The sequence below is a fragment of the Neopsephotus bourkii genome, unplaced genomic scaffold (genome assembly GCF_033783945.1).
Source record: "Neopsephotus bourkii isolate Nb327-2 ecotype Australia unplaced genomic scaffold, CSIRO-AGI_Nbou_v1 NB_1638, whole genome shotgun sequence".
Classification (NCBI taxonomy): Eukaryota; Metazoa; Chordata; class Aves; order Psittaciformes; family Psittacidae; genus Neopsephotus; species Neopsephotus bourkii.
This window is the reverse complement of record NW_026902113.1, coordinates 8,625,605-8,644,028: the sequence shown is the minus strand read 5'-3', so window position 1 is coordinate 8,644,028 and position 18,424 is coordinate 8,625,605. Positions and strand designations below refer to the sequence as shown.

The 18,424-nt window shown below is 38.7% G+C and overlaps 1 protein-coding gene across 1 annotated transcript in view; it reads left to right on the top strand.

The window, feature by feature from the left end:
• Positions 1 to 10,694, top strand: part of MTMR6 (myotubularin related protein 6) — an 82,724-nt gene extending 72,030 nt beyond the window's left edge. Inside the window, exons 10-15 of the mRNA XM_061374623.1 lie at positions 509 to 634; positions 1,258 to 1,307; positions 2,109 to 2,309; positions 2,994 to 3,128; positions 3,208 to 3,334; positions 5,034 to 10,694. Coding sequence (XP_061230607.1) covers positions 509 to 634; positions 1,258 to 1,307; positions 2,109 to 2,309; positions 2,994 to 3,128; positions 3,208 to 3,334; positions 5,034 to 5,294 — 900 coding nt within the window. The 3' untranslated portion in view covers positions 5,295 to 10,694. The remainder of the gene's footprint in view (positions 1 to 508; positions 635 to 1,257; positions 1,308 to 2,108; positions 2,310 to 2,993; positions 3,129 to 3,207; positions 3,335 to 5,033) is intronic.
• Positions 10,695 to 18,424: the final 7,730 nt, after the last annotated feature.

Below are 18,424 nucleotides of genomic sequence, written 5' to 3'. Positions count from 1 at the left end.
GAAAAAAACAGGAGTTACTTTAGTTCAAAGTGGACAATTGCCCTGAAGGTGACCCTCCAAAATACTTCCTAGCCATTAACTTCTGTGTAATTTGATGAACAAGTGGGTATCGTCAATGACGTGTGGTGTTCTGGGCTTTTTAACCTGTTTAGTCTGAAATATGTAGTACCCTTCTTTCTTACTTTGCATTACTCAGGGGTGTATAAGCTCAGTTTTATAAGGGGTGGAAAGAAAACTTGGAATCACTGTAGATGTTCTTGTTACCTTGTGCAAAGGTGGTAGTGGAATTTCTTTTCTTTATAAGGAATTTTCTATGCTTCCATGGAGAAAAATTCCTAGTCTTCTGATAGTGTTAAATCCTTTTCTCATAATAAACATTTTTCTGGTTTTGTAAAATAAAATGGTCTGTGCTGTTAGTTTGGGATAAATGTAGCTATTGTATTTATTGACTACATTTTGACTACTGCCTGGAACAGAACATTCACTAAGAAACAGCTGTGTCTTGCAGGCAATAGCAGTTGAGAGCGCAAGTGTATTAGTGCACTGCTCAGATGGCTGGGACAGGACTTCCCAAGTTTGTTCTCTTGGAGCTCTCTTGCTAGATTCCTATTACAGAACAATCAAAGGATTCATGGTAAGCAAGGTTTTGCATTGTTGATTTGTTTCTTGGTAAATAAGGGATGTAATAAAGTACTTGAGTAAGAAAGGAAGCAGTGTAAACCTACTGATGCTTTTTTTGGATTTGCAGTATACTGATAAATCTTTCTTTTAGAAATACTTTGCCCACGGGAAGAAGCATTTATTTAAAATCAAGAAAACTGAAATGGAAATAGTGTGTTGCTCCAGGCACCATGCAGAAATGTTGCAATGATTGTCTTTTGCCTCCAAAAACAAACCCCTTACTTATGACATAAGGATTCCAAAGTGCTTAAGTGAGATAGTACATCTACTAAATTATAGCACCTCTGTGCTTTTGTCACTGGCCCCCAGATCAACAGTATTAAAATCTAAAAATGAGAGCTCCCCCAGTAACAGAGAAGAGAAAATCTTAAAGCAATTTACGTTTCTTCACCTTTCTATACAGAGGAAGAATATTTTTGGAAGAATTATTCTGAATTTTAGAGTAGGAAAATCAGTAGTATTCTGCAGTGGTAATTTATGGTGTTTTGGGAAGTCCTGAAAGTACATAAAGGTAGTTCCGTGTGTTGATTGGAGCTAACTGTTTCCTTTTGTTTTGGTTTGGTTTTTACTCTCTAGGTCTTGATAGAGAAAGACTGGATTTCTTTTGGGCACAAGTTCTCTGACAGGTAGTTCACTCTTCCAATACTTCAAAATGTATTTTTTTTTTTTAATAATTAAAAATAAATTAAAACACAGTGAGCTTAACTAAGTATTCTTAAAAAATAATTTAAAAAAGACAAATTGTGGATTAAACTACTGCAGTGTTGCTAGAAATCTTGCAATGAGTAAGCTATTTTCAGTAGACAACACACTTTGTGTATTGTTATTTATTCAAATACCTACTGGATAATAGATTTATATTATAGACATATGTCTAGTACTACTGATGTTTCACTCTTGGATGTTGATGACTGCAGCTAGGTCTGCACATATGCAAAATCAGTCTAAAGCTACATCCTAGCTATTTAGGTAATATAAAATACCATTGATATCTTTAAAAATGAGTGTACATTTATTCTTGCTTTTAATGATGAAGCCTACCTTTAGAAGTCCTGTATGTTTTTCTCTTGATCTGCCTATCATAAGCTATGACAATACCATTGCTACTATTTACTGCTTATTAATTTGCTTTTAGCTAATGCACTCCAAATATGTCTATGGAAGTAATAGACACAAAGGAGCTTAACTGTCTTATGTTGCTGTTCTGTACTGAATACAGATGTGTGATTACTTACAAGTCAGAAAAAAGGTTAAATATAAACTTATTTCTATTCAGAAATTGTCCCAGTTCTCCAAGTTAGCTGCTTAATATCCAACCAAAGCTAGTGTCAAATTAATATGCTGTCACTTTTAAAATAAGGGCAACTGAGACTTTTTTGATTTTAAACTTAAACTGGTTTTAATCTGTTTATGGGATCTTTTTTCAGGTGTTCTCAGCTGGACGGTGATCCAAAAGAGATCTCCCCAGTGTTCACCCAGTTTTTAGAAAGTGTGTGGAATCTGACTGAGCAGTTTCCACAAGCCTTTGAGTACAATGAAGCTTTCCTCCTTCAGATCCATGAGCATGTCCATTCATGTCAGTTTGGCAACTTCATTGGAAACTGCCAAAAAGAGAGAGAAGAACTAAAGTAAGTAGATGTTATTGTAATGTATCTTATTTATTCTGGGAGCTAAGAACTCCTGTAAATATTCTTCATTTTAGGCTCTGAATAGAAATAGAGGCAGAATTGGTAGTACTGAAAATGATGTTGATCAGCATTAGGGAACAGCAGTGCTTCTTATGCCTTTGCACACTGAAGACAGGTCTTTCTAATTCTGGGGAAAAATCCCGTGTATTTTTTTCATAGGGAAATTAAGGCTTATTCTGCTCCTACCACCCAAAGGTAAGCTAAAGTTTAGAAGCATCACTTCATTCCCTGCCCCAGTCTATTCTTAGGTAACCTTAAAATTCTTGCCTGCTCAAAACTAATTATTGTCAGTTAGAAGTATAAATAGGATGTCTCCTAATGCTTTCAGCTAGAAAACTTCTGTAAAGTTTACATCAGTTCATCTTTGTCTCAAACTGCACTTTAAAGGATTTATCGCAAAACTTGCACAGCATAAACATTAGTACCTAATTACAGTAATACTGACGGTTCTAGCAAACATTAGGATAGGCCAGGAAGAAATTGATTTTACTAAGAGTTTTTAATTCAAGATTTATAAGTATTTCTGGTAAATTTAAAAAGATTGATTTTTATTATGCTGAGCTGTACAGCTTTTGTTTTTTGCTTGCAATAAAAGTTTTGACTTTGATCTTTCCTTGCTTTAAGATTAAAGGAGAAGACGTATTCCTTGTGGCCAGTCCTTCTGGAAGAACAGAAGAAATATCGGAATCCTCTGTATAATCCAGACTTTTCTCCAGAACTAACTCTTTTGGAGCCAAATACAGTATCATTCAATTTTAAGTAAGTTTGAATTATATACAGTATCACTTCTTCAATTTTGTCTTTATCATGTGTAGTTAAAACTGTCTGCTTTGTGCAGGTTTTGGAGAAACATGTACCATCAGTTTGATCGAAGTATGCATCCCAGGCAATCTGTGTTCAATCTTATAGTGAATATGAGTGAACAGAATAAACAACTGGAAGAAGACATTAAAGAACTGGAAGCTGTAAGTATTAAAAAAAATAAGTATGTGTACTTGTGACTTAAAATTTACACTTGCACACTATAATAATGCTGCTAGCTTTCACATGAATGTCACTACTGCATGGCCTAGTGTTGACTTTGACTTTCACCGTATGCCTCTGTGATGAATGCCAGACTATGCAGCCAATGTAGCTGTGCTGCTAAACCAGGGAGACTGAAAAGGTTTTATTTCCATTATAGCTACTAAAATGGAAGCAGTAAGTATTGTCCTTCTTTTAAATTCATATGCAGGTGCATGCTCTTATAAGTCACTAATTATGGGGCATGTACGTTGTAATCCTTTTTTGAAGGCAGAGATCAGATGTCTAGAAATGATTTCTACTAGGTGCTACAGTAAACCAGGAAACATTGAACAGCGTATCTTCTGTTAGTATGACTTAATTAGTGGCTTTTAATTGATACTGTGTTGTAGTCAGTTAAGGTGTTGAAACTTCACAATAACACTTTTTAAGAGATACGAAAGTTTTCTAGTTAGGAGTTTTAATTTTTTATGTATCTAGAAGTGGTAACACAACTCCTGTCTGCTATGTTGGGGAAGGGGTGGAAGGAGGGAAGTACAGATTTTCTAGGAGGAAAGATTCTTATTGAACTGATCCTACTATAATGAAATTAATATAGGTCACTTTGTTTCAAATGTTAATTGCATATTTAAAAGTTTTTACACTATTGAAGCAGCAAGATGAAAACCCAAGATGAAGCGAGCTGAAGGGATAAGCAAGATGTAAAGTCTCAGTTCTGAATTTTCTGTAACTGTGTTCCAAAGTGTTACCTTCACCTGATCCCACATTTCTCACCTGAGTGATGAAGAGATGTAATTGTTGCTTGAGCTCTCAATGTAGGCTTTCCTACTCCTGTTTCAAAACATTCAAAAAATTGGATGCCAACAAACACCAGAGTCTTCTGGCTCAGCCTCAGTTCTAATAGGGCACAAACACAGTCAACAAAAAAAAAAAAATCAGTTCAGTTAACTAGTTCACGTTACTGGGTGAGATTGTTTGATTGGAGAAAAAAAAACCCAACCCAAAAAAACCCCACCACAAATTCCCAAACCCTTACTCAAAATGTTTCCTCTTCTTTTGCTCTGTGCTTACAGGATAGGTCCTTTCCTCCAGTTCTGCTTTCTAATTTTCATCTTTTGATGTATTCCTGCATTTGGATAAACTGTATTGGCATTTTTCAGATCTAAAATAGAAGTCTTTAGAAGTTTTATTGGGAAGGATATAAGGGCTTAGGTGTGAAAGTTGCTCTTTTGTCTTCAAGAGTCTTGTGATCTACTGTCAGCTGCCTGCTTGCTAATAATACCAAATCCTGTCTTCTTCTGCCTGTACTCCAGAAAGTATTCCCATCTTGATGGTAACCCAAAGAAGGGACAAGCCTGGAAGAACCTGTTTTTTTCCGTGGACATTGACAGGCAACCTTTCTGCCTTCTGCTTAGTTTGCAAATCTTAAGCGCAGTGGTCACAGTATCTGCTGTAAACTGTGGGGAAAAAGGTGTTAGCCAGTGGCCTGACATTTAATAATACTGTTACATTTCTAACCTAGGGTATGTAACACAGGGTTTTGCAGATGCTGACTTGGCCAGCAAAAGAAGGGGATTCACCCTTTCAAAACAGAATATTATCAGTCATGCTCACTGTTAGCAACTATTCTCTGTATTTCAGAAAATAAAGCAGAGAAATGGGCAGCCAGATGCAGTCCTTGTGAAGGAACATCAGCAGCCTGCTCATCCTGCACCCACGGCACTGAAGACCCCGCCATGCTTCAAGAAGGAGCAGCCACTGATCCCTGTGAATGATACTGTAAGAACTATAGAGGGCAGCAACACAGCAGACAATCGCTACAGTGAATTCGTGTCAGAGTTCTCAAAAGCTGAGCCTGCTGTTGTCAGCTTGGAGTATGGCGTGGCCAGAATGACTTGCTAATTAAAATCCAGCACTGTGCTCCTCTTCTTAGACTGTTTGAATTAAGAGATGGATTATTTTGAGGATGGGTCTCTGCTGCATGACCAAAACATGATTTGTATATCAGCAAGTTTTGTTAACATAGACTAGAGCAACATGCCAGTTGTCCCATGTTTGCTGTTCTTTTCAGGAAAAAATGTGTAGCTCTTTTTTTAAGAGATGGGGGCAATCGGTAAGTAGTGACTAAAAATCCAGGAATGGTATGTCTTTGGACTTAAGTCAGTTTGCACTAAATTCATTAAAATAGTAATATTACTTTATTCAATATAGGAAAACACAGGTGGTCTTTCACAAATTGATTTTATTTGGGCAAGTAAACTTGAACTTTCTATTTTAGGAACTGAAGCTGCATGTATATATCATGTATAACATAAGTATGTATACCCTTGTTTAATGTCTCCCAGTACTAACATTCAGCGTATTAAGTGCCATGGGAAAGCGTGGTATATTTCAAATCGTAAATAGTTGGCCTTAAAACTGTCAAATCAATGATATTGTCCTTTACTACTGCAGTCTACATGGCTCTGTTTACATTGTATTTGCTTAAATTATTTCCTTAAAACAGGACTGAATATAAGGAATGAAGTATGCCTAACCTGGCGCTGCCTTTCAGCAAATAGCTTTATGAATGTTATCACCGAAGACTGTTCTTTCTTCCATTTCCTCTGGTATTTAAAATGTAGTAAATTGGCCTGATTTTCCTCTCTGGCAGCTCAGTAGATTAAGCATCACTGAAGCTACAGGTTTTCTGATCTTAAATGTCTTGATTTGTGGCAAGGTATTTAAGTGTAGAATGAAAAGATTAAAACATATCATGTAAGAAAACAAAATTTAGCCAATAACTGAATAGTCACGTTCATTCAGATTGTTTATTTGCTGTGCAGTTGTTTGAAGTTGCAAGAATGGAAGCAGAAGTTTTGGAAGTGTAGTGTGCTGACACTGTTCCCAAGTAAAAAAGTAATTCACGTGTCTGAAGCTTATGGAAAACCGAGTGCCTCCTAAATCATTAGTTTTAGTTATTAGTGAAACCCTGTTCTCATCTTGCAAAAATGTGTCCAACCTGTACATGTATAAAGTAATTTCAGTGCAATCTAGAGCTGTTTATGTAGTTAGAGAGAGGACAAAATCCTCTAGTAAGATGCAGTAGAGATCATGAGACATAAGAGGAAAGAAACAAAAGGAAACTGAGTTTGTAAGTTTAATTGTGCATCTGTAAGCTTCTAGTAAGGGAAGAGGGTTTTGCTGAGGTTTGTCTCACAGATTTGCTGAGCAGATTGCTGATGCCCAGCTCTTAGAGGTGTAAGTTACAAGTTTGGGTATTACAATCCCTGAATGTGACTTTTTGTGACAACTGAAAATGAGTCTATTCTCATCGTAGTCCCTGAAGTCTGTTTGGTTAAAATTACTGGTGTGCCACACACAGGTTGATGTAATGGGCAGCAGTGTTTCCCTCTGCACCATATTGGATCCAGGACTCATAACAAGGCCAGTATAGGTCATGATCAAGTTGCACTTGTGAAGCTGTCTGGGAGAAATTAACTGTGACTCCTGTATTTGACAATTAATTCACCCTTTTCACTAATTTGTTTTTTAAAAGCCTCTAAGTGTAAATAAATGCTCTAAGTAATTTTATTCCCAAATATATGAGCATAGTGTCATCTTTAAAATACATTATTCAGTCATTTGAACACATTTAGAATTTCTCCACTACAGGTTTTGATACTTTCACATTTGCACAGTGGTGCCTTACAGGTTTGCAGCAAGAGCGGTTTTTGTGCCTTGTTATTTGTTGTCTCGGCTTCTCCCTCGCCTTCTGTACCAACTTGGTTCTGTGGTTTTCCTTTGGAAAAACATATATGCAGCTTGTATCACAGTAGTGAAACAAGTTTATTGCTGACAATATAGGTAAGTTATCAATTTATACTTGTTTTAATATTTAGCTGCTCTGGTGTGCCATGTACACTTTTCATATTTATTGTTTATAGACTCCAAAGATTATATTAAGCTTTTTTGCAAATATTGTTGTATGTTGTTTTTACTTTAACTGAGTGCCCCTGTATATAAGGCATTTGAAGAGAAGATCTGTTCCCTTTCAGTATTGTTAAAGTGAGTTTATTTCAGTCTTCAGGCTTTTTTTTATTGGCAGAGTTCACTGCTTGGCAAAAGGACTTGAGATGTTTTTGTATGTTAAATCAAGGTATGTTAGGCCAGCTTGAGAATCCTATAGAACTATCTGAAGAACCTGTTTCTTCACCAAAAAATACAATACTTCCTGATCTAAAGTAAATATTTAGTTAATGTGAATTGAGCTTTATAAGGTCATTTTGTGGAGCAGCCTTCCTGTAAGGCCCAGATAGCTCTGCCAACTCAGACCCCAGGGTCACAAGTGAGAAAAATTCCTGTAGAGAGGCAGCTGTCTCTTCTCATTTGCTATTTAGGCTTAAGCCAATGCTACCTAAAGCATGTGGGATCTGTGGTGAAGTAAATAGATGGTAGCGAAGTGAGCTCCAACAGAAAACTTGGCAGGATGGCTGGGACTCAGCACAGTGGGGCTGTTCTGTGTCCTTCAGAAAGGTTTAAAGAACATCAAGCAAGCTGACTAAAAGAAACAGTGGCAGAAGCTTCCTGGGAGCAGAATAAAATTTAATTTCAGTTTGTCTTCTTCATGAACATGCTGCTCCGAGAGCAGTTACAGTACTGAAAGGTGCCTGGTACAGATCAAATAACACGCAGAACTGTTTCATGCTGTGGCAGTAACGTGTGGTTACACTCACCAGTTGCTTGGGAATATAATGTCCCAGATAGGAAGTTGCTGTATTTGGTTCTGTGCCATCAGTTGTGCAACTTTGGCACCTGTCGATTCAGTACTTCGTCTTGAGAAGGTCTTAGTGTTAAGTCTGTGTGTTTCTGTGTTTGGTCCTGTGCTTGATCTTTTTCCTAATCTGAATGCTATAGCAAATAAGTAATTCCTTTTGGTTAACCAAGCTGATAGTCTCAGTTGAGGAGCAAAAACTGATTTTACTTTATACTCCCAGCAATTTAAAATATTTATTTCACTAGTACCGGAAGAGTGGGGCTTGGGTTTTGGGAGGCTTGCTATAGTCATAATGTATTCCTCAATACAAGTTTAAATATCCAACTGTTCTGTTTTGTAGGACAACTGCCAAATCAACAGACTAAGAAATTAATTAAGCAACACTGAACTGAGCCTGGTCATTTTCCACACATGTCCAATTACTGGTGACCTAAATCTAGGCCTGAAGTCTGGAGAGTCCATTTAGAGAATTGGAATAGCAGTCCCTCCATAAAAATGCACATCCCTATGTGGAACAAATACCGTAATAAAATGGTTTTTTAGAGAAAAAGTTATACCAGATCAAACTGTGACAGTTTGATGTGTCTCTTCCCAAGGACAAGCACACTGGGGAATGCCTTGCTGGGGAAGGTGATGTGTTCTTCCTGTGTAGCTGCTGTTCTCATAAAGCCTTTTGATGAAGTAGCGTATCAGCAAATCTATGAGAACTTGCTACTCGCGTTCTGGTAAACCAAGCACATAACTGGTTACACAGTTGAGCTGAAGAGGGGCTGGGGTAGCTCAGCTCAACTACTATCCTCTTAGTAGTAAGAGTAGTAACTGATAGAATGAAATTTGATATTAAAATAGCACAGGGCACATGCTATCAACATCTGTTTTTTAGAGGCTTGCCCTGTTCTTGAGCAAGTGTGGCTAGCACAAGGGCTTTGCATAAGTATGACAATTCCTTTCTAGTTAGTTTAAAGATAATCTGATTTTTGAACTAGATCATACCTCCACAGTGGTAATTTATAGATCTGTAGGTCAGAACGTAAAGGTTGCTCTTACCACTTGTTTAGTTGCTAATGGTTCTAAACTTGTAGCTGGTAGTAGGCTAAGTATACTGGTCGTGAAACCTATAATAACTTTTAGGATTAGATGTTTAGATTAGACTAAAGTCTGCTTTGACTTGCTTTCACTACTTATGCCACACTTTTCTCCAAGTGCTGCTTATATTGTGGTATTTGATATGTCAGCTGTAACACGCTTCTTAATGCTTTGGATGTTTTAAAAGCCTGGAAGTACTGAATCTTCATTCTGAAGGCTTGGGTCAGCCTTAGTGAGCAGTGTGGGTGAGCTCATTTGATCTAGCTAGTTTGACCTGCCTACATGTTAAATAGCATTGAAAATCAGCATGGCATCATAATTCAGTGGAGCAACTTCTGTATGTGCAATAGGCTTAAGGAAAAGGATGTAGTTGGGAACCCTTGTCACAGCATGTAGCAAGAAACAGGACCCTGCTGGGGTATGACTCATGGAAGATAGAGCAGTTTTGATGTCCACCAGCAGCTTGGGGACTGAAGTTAGAAGGTCAGAGGCGTGCTGCTTCTGAGATCAGTTTCCAGGTCCCAGAGAATTCAATGACCTGGTCTGTTAAGCACCTGTGGCTGAGCAAATCTGCATTGGCATCAAGCGCCAGAAGTTATATATATATATGGTCTGTGTTTCTTAATCTACTGACTTCAAGTAATACATGTCCTGGTGGTGACTTGGAAATTGGGGTGCAATATTTTGTTTGTTCTTGTTTATAGCTTAGCTTCTGAGGTCAGTTGTATAGTGTTTATAATTAAGTGGGATTAAATTTAATGACACTATAAAAGTGCTTCTCCTCTTAATGACAGGTTGGCATGTGCATATACTGTGCTTTGTATCTCTGCATATATTTCTACTGAATGCTTTTCTTGCAGTCTAGGCAGCCTTGGTGAAGTCTCATGCTGCCCCACATTGGCATTCCTCATTACCAAGCATTACAGGTTGGTTTCTTTGCTCTGTCTTACTGTCACTCTTCACTCTTACGGTTTATCTTTATGGCTGTCTGTTGGCAGTGTTCTTTGGCAAACATCTTTCCAGCAAAGAAAATGAGTTTGTTGTTTTTCTGTGTCTCAGGGATTTTTTTACCCCTGAATTAGTGAACTTGAAAAATAAAGCTTAATCTCCCTTTAGGGGCTACTGAGTGCCTGTTGACTTCCACAGTCAGTTTACTTACGCATTGTAACTTCAGACCTGGCTATTAAAAACAATAAAATTCAAATGTTGGATGTAGCAAAGAGAAAGAAAACTGTTTTCATTGTAATGTATCTGGAAAGACTGGCTGTTTCACTAACATTTATTGCTCCATGTTGTAATGTTCTCTGTAATAAAGTTACTTACCTGTGTGCTGGGATCACGCTTCATGGATATTCCTGAAGAAACTTCAGCAAATGGAATTTTGTAATAAGTATTTTATTTGTATGTGTTTTGAAAATCCATACAGCTTGAAATAAAATGATCTTAATATTGCCAATCTAGCTGGTGTTACATAGTCCATTTATCATAGCAGCATATGAACTTAAATATTGAATAAATTTAGGTTTATGGATGAATCATATCTGGTACGGACCATAGCGTACAGAAATGACTTGGCCTATTAGTTTCTTGAATGATTCTGTAATTTTTAAATATGGGAGCCTGGCTCAACTTCATGTTACTGACCCTGGTCTATTAATTACTGGCCAAGCAGTTACTGACTGCCGGTCTATTAATTGCAAACACTATTCTGGGCTTAATTAGAGTTAAGTGTTAGGAAAAGAGAAGAGGGGTTTCTGCTTACTTAGGATTACCATTACTCTGTACTTGGTAATCCAGATTAGTGTGTTCAGCAGCTTCAACAAATCTGGTTAGGAAATTGCAGTGTTTCTCTGAAAACACTAACTCTCTTCTCAGTGGTTCTTCCATTAACTATTAAGAATGGTTTTATTTTTTAGTTCTGAGGCTTCTTAGGACTGTACAGCTGTATTCTTCATTTAGATAGCAATTGTTCTTTGTTACAGTAATAAAGCTCTCCTTATCTAGTACTTGCTGCACAATGCTCAAACTCCTTCCAGAAGCATTTTGCTCACGTTTTTCATCCACATCCAACTCCACTTTGATCTGCACTGACGATATGGTTCTCTCCATAGCACAGATGGAAAATAATGTACTGGAGCATTGGACTATGCAATGTATAGCCAATATTGTGATCTTTATTACAGAATGGGACCCTCCTGCGGTAGGTAGATGCAACTTAGAGGGCTCTCTTCAATCTGTTCGAGGTTTTTATTTGAGTGGCGTCTTTTTCAGGTAGGCAGGAAACCTGGAATGTGCTGGAACCCTTCAGATATCCTGGAATATGCTGTAGGAGAATCTGGTTAGTACTGTTTGGGCAGCATGTCAAAACTCCTGCCAATCCATAGCAGTATGTTTAACCATGTGCCACAACAATCACAACATCTGCCAGTGGGGTTCTGTATCCAGTGACAGCAGCTGCTACATGAAGTGCATGTTCATGTTCATCTACATGTCCTTCTAGTGCATGGATACTAACTGGATGTAGTGGAGGTGCAGAGTTTCATGTGTGCCTATGTAATTAGAAGGAACAGCTAAGTTTATTTTCAGCTTTTAGTATAGCCTAAAGGCTATGCTGACTTAGTCCAGGGAGCATTTATTGTTATAGCTACAAAAGGCAAAAATGGAGATGAATGTGTGATTCTTGACTTTTGTGGTGGCCACCCTGGGCTGTGGGAGGAAGGGCTGATATTGCAGTGGCTTGAAGGCTTTGATGATGGTTGAGCTACTTCCAGAATCTGATGCAAGCTCGAGTGATCCTAAAAATACTGCTCTCTGCTGTGTTTATTTGTCCATCCCTGAAGTGGCCTGGGTGAAACACTAAAGATGGCTGTGTTCTTGCAAGATGCTGCCTCAGCACAAGGCAAGACTGTTCTCTGAGTATTCAGGAGTGTGGATGTTGTTCAGACACCTTCCTTACCTGTGACACTAGCTTCCTGTGGGAGCCACTCCATGAAAGCCTCAGGCTGCTGTAGCTTAGTGCTGTGTTTGAGATTCATTTGAAAATACTTCAGTGGAAGAAACGCTCTCAGTGCCTGGATCCTTCTTTAATTTCTAATCCAACTTCAAGCTTTTAGTAAACTTTTTTCCAGTAATATGCTGGTGAAGAAATGATTCTTAAACCGAATGTTGACTTCTCTGCTTGGTTGGTGGACTTTGCATGTGTATTTCTAGGTTACCTACTTACCCATGAGGTTATGCAAGTGTAGTATTAGTCCATAATGTGTTTGGGAGGTTAAAGTATGTCTACTGTGATAAAATAATAACTTTGATTGCTTTTTTTCTCTTGAATGCGAGAAGGACAGCACATGAACAGGCAAAAATATTACAATTATTTTATATCATTTATTTGAATAGTTTTTAAACGCTCATTGTGGGTGCAGAGAATGTTAAAGGGCACTGGTGACAGCTATTAGGAAGCATCCTGGAAAGGACTGATTAGTGGAAGAAAAAGGATGAATGTTTATGCATGTGGTCAATCCACATTTAAGGAGGGTTTGGTTTTGTAACTCTGCTTCGTAAGTGGTTTAAATCCCAGCCTGAATGCATCCAGAATGCATGAGGTTAGTAGCATCCCAAAAGAAGAGTACAAGCACTTTTAACACCTGGTGCTTTATGAAGACAAAGCTTTGTAAATATTAATTTAGTGGTTCTTTTTAAAAATTTATGACTTTGAATGTTGACTTTGAATGTGTTTTGGGGCAGGAAATGCAAAGGGGGAGCATGGAGCACAACTGGATGTAACAGTCACTACAAATCTTGTGAAACATGGTGCAGAGGAGAGCACTGAGGTTTTGGTTAAAACCAGCTGTAAAAACCAAAGAGGCTGAACTGTGCTCTAAATCCTTTGCTGCTGCTTATATCCCATAGCACACAGGTCCATCCACAGTGCCAAGGGACAGCCTGGGAGAAGAGACATAGCCGGTATCTGGCTGTTTTCTGATACTCACCAAGAAAAGGGAAGGAAAGCTGCTACACAGGCAGAGATCACGTGAAGGAGATTGCATACCAAGAGTGGGTCATGAGGTTGTCGGAGAATGAACTTCTACTTAGGCTGATGCAGGAGAGAGGCTGGTCAGCTGGAGTTCAGCAGTGGGGAAAGGATTAGGGTTAGTAATAACAACTACTTGAACTGACTGGTGTGTGAGGTATTGTATAGAATAATTGAGCTATTTATATAACCCTAGAACTGAGTTATATATAGCCGTAAAAACTGAAATTCCCCAGTCTCAGTTTGGCTTGTTCTATTTCAGGATGAGAATCCATATGCAAAATTCTCCTTTGCTATCCTAGAGGCTCGCCAGAAGTTTATTTAAAGAGCACAACTTGGTAGATTCTGCTCTCTTATCTGCAAATTTGCATTGAATCCTATATGCTCTGTTGTTGTTAGAGCTCTTGTGGCATTTCAGTTTCTGGTAATTTCTACTATTTTCTTGTTTTTTCTCTCTTATCTGCCTATATGAAGTCAGACTCCAAGCACTAAAGGTACCCCAGAGGTTAGCCAAAGGACAGTGGGTTACTACTGAGCTGCTTGTCTTGCTATGAGCTATCCAAGTCAGCAAGGTAGAAAACCACCACTTGGCTTTTCTAGCAACAGTACTCTGTGCTTGGTCTGAGCTGCAGAACAGTGCAGTAATTTGGAAACCAGTATTATGGCAGGTCTGCAGAAGAGGTGCTCACCTGACCCCATTCTGAAAAGGACCATTAGGCAAGTGCTGGAAGAGCAGCTCTTCTGAGCAGCACTTGAGGATGTGAAGTGTGGTACCCTGTCATTGTGAGGATTAGGGAGAGCTGCTCTCATTTACTGCAATTAAAAGGTGTTCTGAAACTGTGCTGCTCCTGCTCAGTCTGTTGCTTTGTAGGCTTATTAGTGTAACAGATAATGGGGTGCCTTTAGTGCTAAACAGGCAGCGTGTTTATTGAGGATGTGCTCTTGCCCTTGGGAGGCTTTTGGAAATTGGTAATCACAGCCTAGAAAGAGCTGAGGCATCTCTGGTCTCACAAGGTCAAGGGAACTTGCTTTTCTAGCAGTGTTTGGCCATTAGATAGAATTACAGCTACAGCACTGGGAGAGTCTCTACCAGCTCCAGAGAGAATTTGGGGCTCATTATTAAATTGTGTTTGCCTCTTCCATAAATCTTCATGTTAATTCCTGTTTCCAAATTAAGGAAAAGCTCCTCTCCAACCTCTGGCAGAGGTTGAGCTAAACTGAGTTTTTCACTTCAGACAAAAAATACTCTACATTTGGCTCCAAATTCCAGTATGCTTTACAGGAAGGGGAAAGAAAAATAAAATTCAAGATGCTCCTGTGTCTCTTGAATAGATTTTGGATTAACTGTAGCAATTTAAAACTGGCAGCACTTTGTGTAAAGCATCTTTTTAATCCATATAGTTTTAAGACAGAAAAGAAAATATGACATCTTTTGGCTTATAATTCTGAAAATAATACTGGGGATTTGATGTAATTTTCTTCATACTTTTCTTTATAGTGCATTAACACAACCTGAAGAGGGTAAGCAAAGCTTCTCTAAAGACAATATAAGAAACACTATGGTCTCAACGTTTGCCACTTTGTTAGGAATAAGGTGGTTGTCTGCATGCAAGGATTGTCTCAAAATACTCAATTGTCTTAAAGATGTGCCTATCCGGATGCTCTGTGGAGGCAGTGATCTGTTTTGGGTTAAGGAAGTGATGTCTTCACAATCTCTTTTTTGCAATTATTTTTTACTTTGTGTGAAATATTTTTATTAATATCAATCAAATAATGTAATCTGTGATAGTAACATGTTCTCCACAATGCTTTAATTGCCCATTCTGAAGTGCAAGTCTTCAAATATGCTGAAGTCTAGGAGAGGGCACTGCCAAGCCTTTATACTCTGGTTCATATTAACAAACTAAACAAAGCCTTGTTTTGCTTTTAAACCTTCATTAAGGATGAAGGGCTTAGCACAGAGATGCATTAATGAGATACTCATCCAGCTGCATCTCTTCTTTAGGGACCCTGGCTCTCTGGACATAAAGCTAAGCAGAATCAGGGTGGGTTGGAGAGAAGAGCGCTTCTGCAGCAAAACTCTATCAAAGCTAAGTATACCTTATTACTAGAACATAAAACACTTGGAACCGGTCTTTATGGTGGCTTGAGAACTGGAATGTTAGCTATTGTTAATGTGAGTTTGAGAGGCACCTCTCAACAACACTGTGTTTAGTTGCTTGTTTTTACTGCCATTCAAATGACAGTGTGATTGGAGACACACACCCATGGTTGTCCTTGTCCGATGGGCTTTTATGTGCCATTCAGACTGAGCTGGAACTAGGGAAAGAGCCGGAGGCCACTTACATAATGCAGTTATGCTGCTGTGACATTAGTGTTTCCAGCTGTAATGCTTGAAAGTGCCAATAAATCATTTTTTCTCTTTCTGTTGTACAAAGATAATAGCAACTGCCCTCTTCTTTCTGCCATTTTTTCTAGACTTGATGCAATTGGTTATGTCTTATCAGGCTTTATTTAGCTGGAGAAGTTGATTTCTGAAAACAGAATCTTATTTAAAACTGAAAGCCACAAATATGGCAGGGAAAGCACCTATATGAGTTCTTAGGGAAGATGTTCGCTGAATAAATTTTCTTATCAAGTCCTTTAAGACTGCAAATAGAATTGAAAACCTGCAGAATAACAATGAGGTTACTGAACAGTTCATCAAGCTGGAAATTCTTACTCGTTTCCAGAAGAATAGATTTGGACTGCCTGGATTTGGACTGTGTGGAATACAAGTGGATTTCATATGAGAATTTGAGGAAGCAACTGATGTCAGGGCAGCTGTTCAAAGTATTTTAAAGTTGCCTCTAGATTCTAGCACTAATTTAATAAAACAGAGATAATGCAGAAATATAGTCAAAGCTGTAAATCATAGAAAAGCAATGAAGAGAAAGTTGGAATTACTCTGCCCACTTGAGCCAGTCTCCATGTAAATTACTAAAGCCCTTGAGCACTCTTTCCAGCAAACCTGAAGGAGGAATTGCAAGCTGCTGGCATTTACCCAGGTCCCCGTGGCACCTGATAGGATTAATCTCCAGTTTTAGGTGCCCAGTTCAGTGCAGAGATCCATCTCTGAGCTGGTCACCCTTGGCTCGTTGACAGATGAGCAGCTGCTTCTGGTGCACAGCAGCCCTCAGGCGAAGGTGCACATCTGAAATAGGTCATATGAAGCACATGGTGGAAGTGCCTGTTTCAGTCATTTGCCTGTGCAGGGAACCTTGGGTGACCCACTCAGTCATGTGTGAAGTCAGGCACTGAGAGCCACATCCCTGCTGCTTTTACAGTCTAGGATTTGGAGAAGCTCAAAAACATGCCTTGGAAAGGAAGGGCTGATGAAGGAGCAAGGGGCCTAGATGTCGACACTGTACTGGTTATTTGATGGAGCACTTCATAGCAGTGACCTCTGGAGCAGCACTGGGGAGCATTGCAAGGCACGTGGGCACCCTGTGCTGTTCATGGGGAGTTCAGGGACTCACAGGACACTGCTAATAGACACCAGAGACTGATGTCTCCTATTTAAAACGGGGTTACAAAGATTGAAAGCAGGTTTCTGCAGAGTTCTGCAATGCTAAAAGGAGATGTACTTTGTGTACTGTGATGACCTCAATGAATGTTGGTTCCCCATACACTTGTGTTTCCCCAAGGGCCCTGTGATACCAGTGTTGGATCCTCTTTATTTCCAAGGCATGTTCCAGATGTGCCTTACCGTACCATACCATAGCTATACTAATGTCTGAGGGCAAGAAGCAATGACAATAGATTAATAGCTTGAACTAGGAAGAGTAAGAGCAAGGTTGGTAGTGCTGACAACATTGAGGTGTTCCTCACTGGTAAGAAAGACCCTCAGGTCGTGTAGAGGTGAAGCTTTTATCCCCTTGAGCACATAGAAAATCCTTTTCTCCTTTCTCTCTCAAAATGCAGAGTTTGAAACAGGTATGGATTGCCATCTGTGTGGTGGCCAGAAATACACCAACGACATTGTTACCGATTAGTTTTAATCTCTGTGAAGGATAATCACTTCTAGGTAGGTGTGGAATAATGTAGCAATTGGTACAGAACGCAGTATTACCTCTTCATGTCTAACAAAACAGATGATGTGAATTATGTGACCTGCATTATGTGACCAAAGCATCTCAAGTAGTTCATAAATACTCCTGTAAGTCAGATTCTTTAGGCAGAGCAAGTTCTCTGGAAAACTAGAAGTTACCAGCAGCTATGTGAATCAGAGGAAAAAAATGTAGTTTCTCTTGAAGATATTATAATAATTTTGAGCCTGTAATAAACTGAGGGTTAATTCTCTGGCTTTTTTAATTATCTCTTATGATTGCATGAAAATAGTAAGATGGCTTCATAGTTAAATGTGGAACTTTGGGAGATGAGTTGGATGGCAGGGTTTGCTGCAGGCTATCTCTGACCTCAGATAAGTCTTTAATCTCGGTTACTCCTGTTTGCCTGTGGAAAATTGACATAATATCCTTTTTTCATCAGTTCTCCCTTTGGTTTGCTTAGATTGCAATCTATTCAGGTCAAAGATTTAGTCTTATTTCATATGCTGTTTATATGGACCAATTTCTCTGATGGCCTTGAAGCTTCATCTATAGATAGTTTTATTTTCTAATAGTATTATCTGGAAAATATCTACAGTTAATCCATGAAGAGGCACTGAAATCACAATGAATAACGATTCCTCCCAAACGGCTTAAAATCTATCAAATCGCAGAATGGCAATATTACATCTAGATGATTAGAACAGCAGCATCCAGCTGGCAGATGAAGATCCCCAATGTTGGCGCAGTCTGAATATTTTATGCTAAACTGCTGTTTGCACCTGAAAATAGCTGGTATTTGTTATGTCTTAACATCTTGTATTAAAAAGCTTGAAAAGGAAAAGAAGGAAGTTCTGCAGAAGGTAGACAGTAGCATTCCCCTTTATTGCCAGTTCCAAAAGATAAAGTTCCAGGGAAAACTCAAGTTATTAAATCATTCTCTTTCATTAGTTTGTGAGGCAAAACTGAGGAAGAATTTCACACACAGCACAGTTCTGAAGTGAGTTGGAGGTCGATGCATTATTTTAACACACTGCTTTTCTTTTGTGAACAGAAGGATCAAAACTGTTACATT